This window comes from Acyrthosiphon pisum, chromosome A2, assembly GCF_005508785.2.
Source record: "Acyrthosiphon pisum isolate AL4f chromosome A2, pea_aphid_22Mar2018_4r6ur, whole genome shotgun sequence".
Lineage (NCBI taxonomy): Eukaryota > Metazoa > Arthropoda > Insecta > Hemiptera > Aphididae > Acyrthosiphon > Acyrthosiphon pisum.
In genome coordinates this window covers 74265197-74275100 of record NC_042495.1, presented here as the reverse complement: position 1 = coordinate 74275100, position 9904 = coordinate 74265197, and the positions used below count along the sequence as shown (strand labels likewise).

General features: G+C 41.7%; 2 protein-coding genes across 2 annotated transcripts; both read left to right on the top strand.

Annotated features, from left to right (window-relative positions):
• The first annotated feature begins 3617 nt into the window (after positions 1-3617).
• On the top strand, positions 3618-4922 carry LOC107882952. The gene has a single exon (XM_016802162.1). The coding sequence runs from the start codon at positions 3618-3620 to the stop codon at positions 4920-4922; it is 1305 nt and encodes a 434-aa protein (XP_016657651.1).
• A 3279-nt stretch (positions 4923-8201) lies between these two features.
• On the top strand, positions 8202-9514 carry LOC103308524 (ATP-dependent DNA helicase PIF1-like). The gene is made up of 2 exons (XM_008182038.1): positions 8202-8280; positions 9078-9514. The coding sequence occupies exons 1-2, from the start codon at positions 8202-8204 to the stop codon at positions 9512-9514; spliced, it is 516 nt and encodes a 171-aa protein (XP_008180260.1).
• Positions 9515-9904: the final 390 nt, after the last annotated feature.

Below are 9904 nucleotides of genomic sequence, written 5' to 3'. Positions count from 1 at the left end.
AAAGATCGAATTTGGACAAAATGTATCAAATTTTTTATTTGAATAAATTATTTTGGTAGTTAAGATTTATAAATGTTCAACTTTTGTATCTAAGAATTGAAAATGTAAAAACAAGATTCCACGTAAGTAATTAATTCTGTTACTAAAAAAATCTAAAAAAAAATTTATTAAAATATAAATGAACATAAGGTTTTCTAATTTTTATAATACACAATACAAAATGAGAAAAATCCCAAAAAACACAAAATGTAGATACAATATGTATTATTATAAAATAATACCATTTACATAAAAACAATATTTTTTATATAAACATTTTTACATACAAATTTAAATCATTAACAAATTGTTGTTTTTCTAATAAAAGTAAAAAAAAATTACAAAAGTAAAAATTTATTTACATGCTAAATAAAACAAATGTATTTTCATTTTGGGGAAATATAAATTACCAATTAATATCATACACTTTGATTACATTGTATTGCATCTAGCAATTTTATTACAAAATACTTTTTTTTTCTATGAGCAATAATATCAGTAATATCATAAGCGTTTAAGCATTTTTGTTTTTAATTCAATTTAAATCATGTCATATTATAATGCTGAAAAAATGGATATGTTTAAATGTTACACACAGTTTAATAATAATGCTACAGCATCAGTTAAGTTATATACTGAACTTTATGATGACAACCATACATACACAGTCATTTGCAAGGATACAAATACTTTAGTTTTTTTTCAATAAAAAAAAATGTAAGATGTAAGCAAGTAATAAATTTAAAAAATACTGTTAAGATTCTTGTACATTTATATAAGAATCCACATACACCATTATGTATCATATTAGGTTAGTAATCAAGTTTTATAATTATTAAAACATGTATTAACACTTTTTTTAGTTATTTTTTTTTATGATTATTTCATGGCTAAGCTCATAGTTATTCACAGCAATCAATGAAAATTGTAGTAAAGAAGTTGTCTATATAACTGTAGATGAACTTCAAAACAAAATAGTAGAGGCATGTGAATCAATCTCTAAGGAAATGTTATTTAAATTAACCCACCAAGAAGTTTTAAAGCAAATGGAAATATGCTTAAGGGTAAATATTCAATATTTTGAACATTTATTAAAATATAAGTAAATGGCCATTTTAATTATTAAATGTTATTATATTTTATTTAATGAAAATATATATTTGTTTAATATAACCAGTGGTCGGGAGTAGCGCGCTCATTGTAGCGATATACTTTAGTGCGCTAGTATTTTTTAGTTAGCATAGCGAAAATGACCATTATTTTTTCGCTACCTTCAATACTTATTTGGTGATAGTTAAAACAACTATAATATTTGTTTATTTACATTATAATAATGATGAGTATATTAATGCCTTTTTCGGGTTTAATCCACGATTAACTTGCGTAGTTAAAACCCGTCTAGTGACCAAATGTTAAATCAGTACAAACTATAAACTATCAATTTTCAATTCGAAAATTTAAAAGTGCAAGCTACTTTTTTTCGGGGACTAGCCGTAGCATTAGCGTGTGAAAAAAACTAGGAGCGTCCCGACCAATGAATATAACTCTTGTCTTTAATGTAACTAACCTAACCTATAACTACCAAATATCGAAGAGTGGCCACATTAATACTATAATATAAACCTTATTGCTTACGGTGCAGTTTCAAATTACAATTTAATATGACACACTACTTCAATTTCAATAGCTATAGATAAAGTTGTTTACGGTCTGTATTAATTATTGAAAATATTAATAATGTTTTAATGTAGATTCTTAAATTAATGCACAGTTTAAATATGATTATTACTTCTATAATATCTACATCGTGGGTCAATAGGGTGAGTACCGATCATTTCACTAAGCATTCTACACCACCGCGGCTACTGGTGGCGGCGGCCCGCCTGTCAGCCCGTCAGGCGCTGGGGCGCTCGGCGCGGCGACCAACCGCCGCTCCGCTCGAGCTCGACCCTAGGCCACGGCTCGCGCGGCCATCTGCACCCTCATACGCCCTGCAGTCGCTCCACCCAGACCCGCAAAATCGGACACCATGGACAAGGATCGGGAAGCCCCATTACCCGAACTCCTAGTCAAGGCAAAGGGAGGTAGCCAGTGCTACGTTTTAGGGCAGGTATACAAAGGTGCAGATGACAAAAATTTCATCGTGGATAGGCATGGGGCCGTGCACTTCCTCCAGGTAGAACCTGCTCCTACTACAAGTAGAAAAAGAAGCAACACCGACCAAGAAGCCGACGTCCAAATCGATGCTGACCTCAAAGCAACCTATACGGCTGCCGCTCAGAGGCTCAGCTTGATGGCGACACATCTCGCGGGTACTGAACACGGTGCCCAAGCAAAAGCAGCACTTGAGGAATTGACCTTTCTCAGCCACAGAATTTTTGCCACCGCCGGAGAAAAACCCCCATCCATAATCGAGAGGGTAGCCTTAGGGACGCAGACCAGCAGACCAAACAGCCCCCAGGCCATCACCGATGTCCAAACAAATGCGACAGTGGGACAGGCAAAGCCCTGCCCCACGTGCAGTCATCTTCGGGACATCCCTACACCAATGGAAGCTGACCCTATGGCCACTCCAAAGGCGAAACCAAAGAAGAAAAAGAACCCCCGCAAGGCTACACAGCCAGGGCTCACCCCCTCCAAGTCTGATACGGGCACCCAGGGAGCCTCCACCTCAGGGGCCCCTGAACAGTGGTCTGAAGTAGTAGGGAGGAAAGCCGCCCGGAGAGCCAATAAGGCTGCCCCTGATGAGCCCTCCAGGATGGATTTCCGCCCCCCTCCCAACTTCCAGGTCAGCTCCAAGGAGGCTACCTCCGATGAAGAACTCGGCACTTATTATCAAGGTTCCGACCGGCTCCTCATTTGAGGAGACAGTTAAGGTCATCCAGGAGTCAGGGGTTAACCCTGACGACTTCGGAGCCACGGTCACAGGAATTTGAAAAACCAAAGGGGGCGACATTGTCGTTGACCTGGGCAAAAGCTGAAAGTCCAGAGAGGCAGCCGTCCCGTTGAAGAAAGCTCTCACTGAAAAGCTAGCTGGTGCCATAGTCACTGTGGCAGCTTCTGGTACCTTAGTAGATATGGAGGTCATTGACCTCGAACCCACCTCCACCGCCGAAGATGTTCTCGCAGCACTAAAAAGTGCTTTCCTGGCGTCAAGCAAAGGTGACAAGCAAATTGAGTCAGCAGTCAACGACATTAAGGTCACCTCCATGTGGAGGGGTTGAAGAACGGGCAGCAAGTAGCCAAAGTTAGCGTGCCAAGGCTGGCAAAACCAACAGAGGTCAATAGAGTACGGGTAGGATGGACGAGCTGCAGGCTTAGAATTCGCCATCCTGAAGCCACCAGGTGCTTCAAGTGCCACGGCTTCGGTCACTCCCAGGGTAATTGTTCGGGACCGGATTTGAAAGACTCCTGCCGCAGGTGCGGGTCAAAAGATCATAAGGAAAGAGATTGCTCCGAAACAACGAAGTGCGTCGCCTGCGATCGGGCGGGGTACAAGTCAGGGCCCCACAGATCCGGCACGGCTGCTTGCAAGGCCAGGTGTGCTGCCGAGTCCTGGCGCTCCAGCAACCGTCGCAATGATTAACTTCTTACAAGTAAATTTGAATGGGTGCTGGGCTGCTCAACAGCTACTGGATCAGACGGCCGCCCAAAAAAACATCGACGTCCTCATACTGAGCGAACCATATGCAAAGGGACAAGTTGGGGGCAGGATGTGCCATAGCCTTGACCAAAAAGCCTCCGTAGGCACCACCCCTGGAACTGGATTTGTCCAAGACGACTCTGGGTCTGGGAATGGCTTCGTGTGGATCAAACTGAACGACCTCATCGTTTTCAGTTGCTACTGGAGCCCGAACACCACCCTGGCTGAATATGAAACTTTCCTGAGGGACCTAGACCAGGCCATTCGCGCCAGGGGAGACACCAGACTAATTGTCGCAGGCGACTTCAACGCTTGGAACGAAGAATGGGGCTCCCGGTCGGACAACCCGAGAGGCGAACTCCTCTCAGACCTGGCGGCGAGCCTTGACCTCATCCTTGACAACGTTGGAGACACCCCTACCTTCGTTCGGGGGGACGCCACCTCCATCATCGACGTCACCTTCTCAAGAGGAGTTGGGGTTCGCGGGTGGTCGGTCCTCGATGAGCTTAACCTAAGTGATCATGCTTATGTGGCTTTCTCGGTTGACCCTCTCCCGCGATGGCCTCAAGCTGATGCACCACCCGGCTTCCATCATGGTTGGGCTCTCAAGAAGTTCGACCGCGAATCTTTCTACCGCCACGTCACCTCGAGGCCCCTCACCCTGAGCCGGGTTGGGGTGGGTGAGGGAAGAAGTCCTGCGGTCAAAGCAGCTGAGTCACTTGACAACTACATCTTCGAAGCCTGCGACGCTTCAATGCCCTTGAGATCCCCACGGCCTGGGGGGAGGAGGCCAATGTACTGGTGGACCGATCACATCGCCGATCTCAGATCAAAGGCCCTCTCCCTACGCAGGACCTATCAGTCTCGCCTCAGAAGATACGGACCAGACGGGGCAGCCGAGGCGAAGGTCAATTTTTCAGCAGCTAGGAGAGATCTAAGAAGAGAGATCCGAAAATCAAAGGAACAAGGGTGGAGGGACCTTTGTGCACAAATCGACATCGATCCTTGGGGTCAGCCCTACAAGCTAGTCATGAAAAAGTTTGGTGACGGCTCCTCTAGACTCGCTTCTAAAGGGCGCGAGATGGCAATCGCAGACCATCTCTTTCCTGCCGCTCCAGTCACCGACTGGGACCTCATGCCAGAGCCAGCGATCAGGAACATCTTAGACAACTTCGACCCCGATGCTGATGAGTTGATATTTAACAGGGTCATTCCAGAGTTCACTATAGAGTATAGATGAACTAATGATGGCCACAAAAAAAATGTCTAATGGTAAGGCAGGGGGCCCGTCTGGCATACCCAATGAAATATTGAAGAGGATCGTAGTCGCTCGTCCCGGAGCCACTCTGAATATCTACAATGAGTGTCTCAAGGCGCTCACTTTTCCCTCCAACTGGAAAAAGGCTAAGCTGGTACTACTGCACAAGGGTCCGGGCAAACCGGTCGAAGCCCCTTCTAGCTTCCGCCCTATCTGCCTCCTGGACACTCCGGGCAAGTTACTTGAGAGGCTTCTCCTTCAGAGGCTGGATGTACACCTAGACTCTAGCAGGTCAGGGCGTGCCTCAAATCAGTTTGGTTTTCGAAAGGAAATATCAACTGTGTCGGCTGTCGAGGTTGTTACAATACTTGCCTCCCAGGCGGCTTCTGGTACCTGGAGGCAGAAAAAGCTTTGCGTCTTGGTAACGCTGGACGTTAAGAACGCCTTCAACTCCCTTCAGTGGCCGGTCATTGATGAAGCCCTGAAGAACAAGGACACTCCGGAGTACCTGGTCCTCATGATCCGATCATGGCTATCAGATAGATTGCTACTCGTTGGAGATCAGAGGAACACAAAAACAGTGACGTGCGGTGTGCCGCAGGGTTCGTTTTTAGGGTCTACCCTGTGGAATGTGGCCTACGACTACCTGCTGGACATGGAAGTATCACGGGGCGTCCAACTGATCGGCTTCGCAGACGACTTGGCAGTGGTTGGAGTTGCCAAGACGGGGGAGGAGCTGGAGGATCTGGTAAATCCTACCCTCGAGAAGATCGATCATTGGATGACAAGTAGAGGGCTACAACTAGCTCATCACAAGACCGAGGCCGTGATGCTGACAAAGAAGTGGGCCTACAACCCACCTCGTCTCAGCATCGGAGGGTCCCCAATTCAACTGAGCAGCCAACTGAGGTACCTAGGTGTCATATTGGACTCGCGGCTCTCCTTCGTAAAGCATGCCGAGACTGTAGCAAAGAAGGCGACCAACTCAGCCCTAGCCCTCTCGCGGCTAATGCCAAACATCAGCGGCCCTTGTCGGTGGAAAAGAAGACTTCTGGGGACAGTAGTTGAGAGTCAACTTCTTTACGCCGCTCCAATATAGTCCGCAGCGGCAAGCTCCACGGCCAAATCAAGAAGAATCCTAAGGCGTCCTCAGAGAATTGCTGCCCTTAGGGCCATTAGGGCCTACGGGACGGTTTCAGATGAGGCTGCCTTCGTGCTAGCCGGCATGCCTCCAGTGAATCTCCTAGCAGAAGAAAGGTCTAGGATAAAAGCCAGACAGGCTGAAGACCCTGCACCGGGCGCCCCTCCGCCTTCAAGATACAACATTAAGAAGGAAGAGGATTAAGAGGATGGTCACCATCGCCGATTGGCAAAGGAAATGGTCAGAAACCGGCAAGGCGTCTTGGACCCGTCGTCTTATTCCGAACATCGCAAGATGGGAGAATAGGACGACCCCTAGGATCCCTTGGTCATACCACATGACGCAGGCTCTAACCGCGGACATGGATGTTTTCAGTGGTATCTGCGCCGTATGGGCAGGGCTCTTAGCCCTCGCTGCATGCACTGTCAGTGCGGCTCAGACACAGCTGAGCACACCATCTTCCACTGCCCGAACTGGGACAGCCTACGAGACGAGCTACGCGCTCGACTGGGACACTCTCCCGAGGTCACCGACTGCGAGAACATACTGTGCGGCCCTCTCTTCGAGGACCTTCCAATGGAACAGGCAGATAAGGCGAAGGTTCTCAGTGAGGCAGAAGAGACCTTCAGACTCTTCTATAAAATGGTAGAAGAGATCCTGACTCTTAAGGAAATCGAAGAAAGGGCGCGACAGGCGGCAGACGCAGCGGCAGACTGAATTTACAGAACGAGAATCGAGAGTGGCGGGCTTAGGCCGGCTCAAGAAAAGGCACAGGACGAGAAGTCTAGGATGGCTGGTTTTACCGGTCCGAGAAGACGCAAAAGCAAAAGCTAAACTGACCAAACAATATGTAGGGTCGGTCTGGGGTCTGCCCCGGCTGTCCTAGGCAGTCACGCTAATGAAATAATGGAAAAAAAAAAAAAAAAAAAAAATAATGTAAAAAACGTAAACTGTGTAAGGCATCATGAAGTCCGCGGTATGTACATTTGCATGTACAAACTGCGATTCATGCGAGCCGGAATAAACGATGTAAACTATAAATAAACGATACTGCATGGGGGTCAAGTAATGTGATAAACGTGCGTCTCCCATGTAGTGGTGCATTACCAAAAAAAAAAAAAAAAATTATTACATGATATAATTACATTATTAATAATAACCCATCTAAACATACGTCTTGTCACGTCTGACTTTTTAGATTTGAAATTAACATATACATAATATGTATTTTTTTACGAGCGTTTCAAATTCAAAGAAAATAAAGTATACTTATTATACAGGTATACTATATGACTGTAGATATTTGAAAATTTCACTGAATGTTTATATTACCATTTCTTATACGCGATGAAATTTTGATAATAATTAGACTTTTTTTGAGCTGTTAACGGACATTGTCAGTTTTAAATTTTTTAGTTTTTATTTCTATAAATTCCAATAAAGTTTTATCTGTTGTGCCAAAATATGTAAAAATTTAATATAAGGCTTTAGATATATTGTTACAATATGAGTTGAAAAATATTAAAAATACATACGCACAATTTTTTTTTTCAAGCAATCGAAGTTCAAGTTTTGACAAAATTTATCAAATTTAAAATTTAATAATTATTTTGTAGTTAAAAATTTATAAAATGTTCAACTTTTCGTTTTTTATTTATTTTTTTTTGTTTTTGTAACACGGCGCTCTGTGTATGCAATTTAACAGCGCACCACGGTGTCGACGAACGGACGAAGTCAATAACATTATATAGTCCGTCTATCACCCACAGTTGTTTCCACTTATAGTCACAAACTTTGTCATAATTATTATTATATGGAATTTTATCATTTTTATTACATGCTTTTCTTTAACTTGCAATGTTTCATTCATTTCTGTTGTCATCAAATCTTGCGAGTTCAATTTAATTCACTTCTACATGCCCTAAGAGGCACAAATTTTTTATGGAGGTCTAGGGTCGGTGACAATACATGACCCAGTTGTTAATTTTTGACTTGGAAAACCAGGTCGCCGATGACGGGTGTACCTGGAGTTAATCTCCAGAGGCACAACAAATAGTGTATATTTATTAGGTGAATATTAAAGATAATAAAAAAATAGATACCGAACAATATTATTAAAGATGGGTACTCGTGTTTCAATATTTAATCATTTTATACTAGTTCGTGAAGCATTAAAGAAACTCTTCAAGAATTTCTACGGTGAGTTGTTGACTATTATAATTATATTAATTTTAATAAATTATAGTTTATATATTAATATGAGTTGTAGAGATGTTTTCTTGATTTTATTACAAAAATAGTATTTATATGCAGTGGTGGCTCGTGCTAATTGTGCGATAGCAGTTTAGCATCCCCTATGTAATTTTAAAATAAAAAGAAATTTGCAATTATATCTGTTATAGTAAATGGTAATAATTTAAGTTTACATTTTGTCAAAATAATTTAAATGATCAAAATATAGGTACCTACATTTTAAGGATGACAGTAATGTGCGGAACATGAACGGCATCTACAACGCGCCGCTTGAAACAACTAAAAAATAATGAAGATTTTTCCGGAGAAATAAATATTTTGGTATTTGGAGACATAATGCAGTTACCTCTAGTTAGAGCTTCTCAAGTTTTTCAACAACCTGCTGATTCCAGCTACACATCTTTGGCGATTGTTTTTGCTTGTCGAATTGACAGAAAATATGAGACAATAAGGAAATCGAACATTCATTGATATATTTAATGCATTGAGAGTTGGAGAGCTGATGCAAAGTCAAATTGAAATATTGATAAGCAAACAAAGCACTGACACGATTGGAGAATTTGTACTTGAGAAGGCCTTAAGAATCTACCCAACTATAATGACCAGGTTAACAATCATAATGAAAAGTGCTTAATTATTTCAAAAGCAAAAGTGTCAATATGTGGAAAATCAAAGCACAAGATAAATTAGTGGATTTAGAAAACTTGATAATGACAATACCATTGACTCTATTATTCCTAAAGATAACGACAAAACTGGAGATTTGCCAAAGGAAATCGAAATTTTCGTAGGAGCTAAAGTTATGCTTAGAACCAACTTAAATGTATATCAAGGACTTGTAAATGGTGCAATAGGAAATATCACAGAGATTAACTGGCCCAATTTTGCTAGAGATCAACTATATGATGAATGTATACCAACATTAATTCGCGTCGACTTTGGAAGAGATGGTATCCATAAAATCAAGCCCATATCCATTCAGTTTCCTGCGATGCGCAGTTGTGGTACTGCTGAGCGTAGAATGTTGCCAATAATTTTGTCATGGGCAGTAACCGCACACAAGTTACAGGGCTCCACCGTCGATCATGCTGTAATTTACCTTGGACCAAGGCTCTTTGCAAAAGGACAAGCTTACGTTACTCTTAGCAGAGTGAAATCCTTGCAAGGCCTCAGAATTTAAGAATTAGACTGTTCAAAGCTGATGGGAAGAACACCATGTAATATTGACGCCCTCGAAGAAATGGAAAGAATGAGAGAAATTAGATAATTTTAATATAGTTTTACATATTTACTTACAATGTAAAAAAAAATTAATTAGCTAATTTATACTTAAGACAACAGAGTTTCTTATAGTATTCGAATGTACCGTAAATAAAAAATATTATGCATTCAAAAAATCCTTTGTTTCTAATTTATTGTTATCACTAAAAAGTAGAAAATAAAAATTTTTTTTTAAAAAACATGCTTTTCTTAATACTACTTAATACATGAATGAAAAAATTGAAAATAAACGTACTTTTAAAACAATTTCTTAATGAAACTTCAAGATTATCAAGATATTACCAAAAGT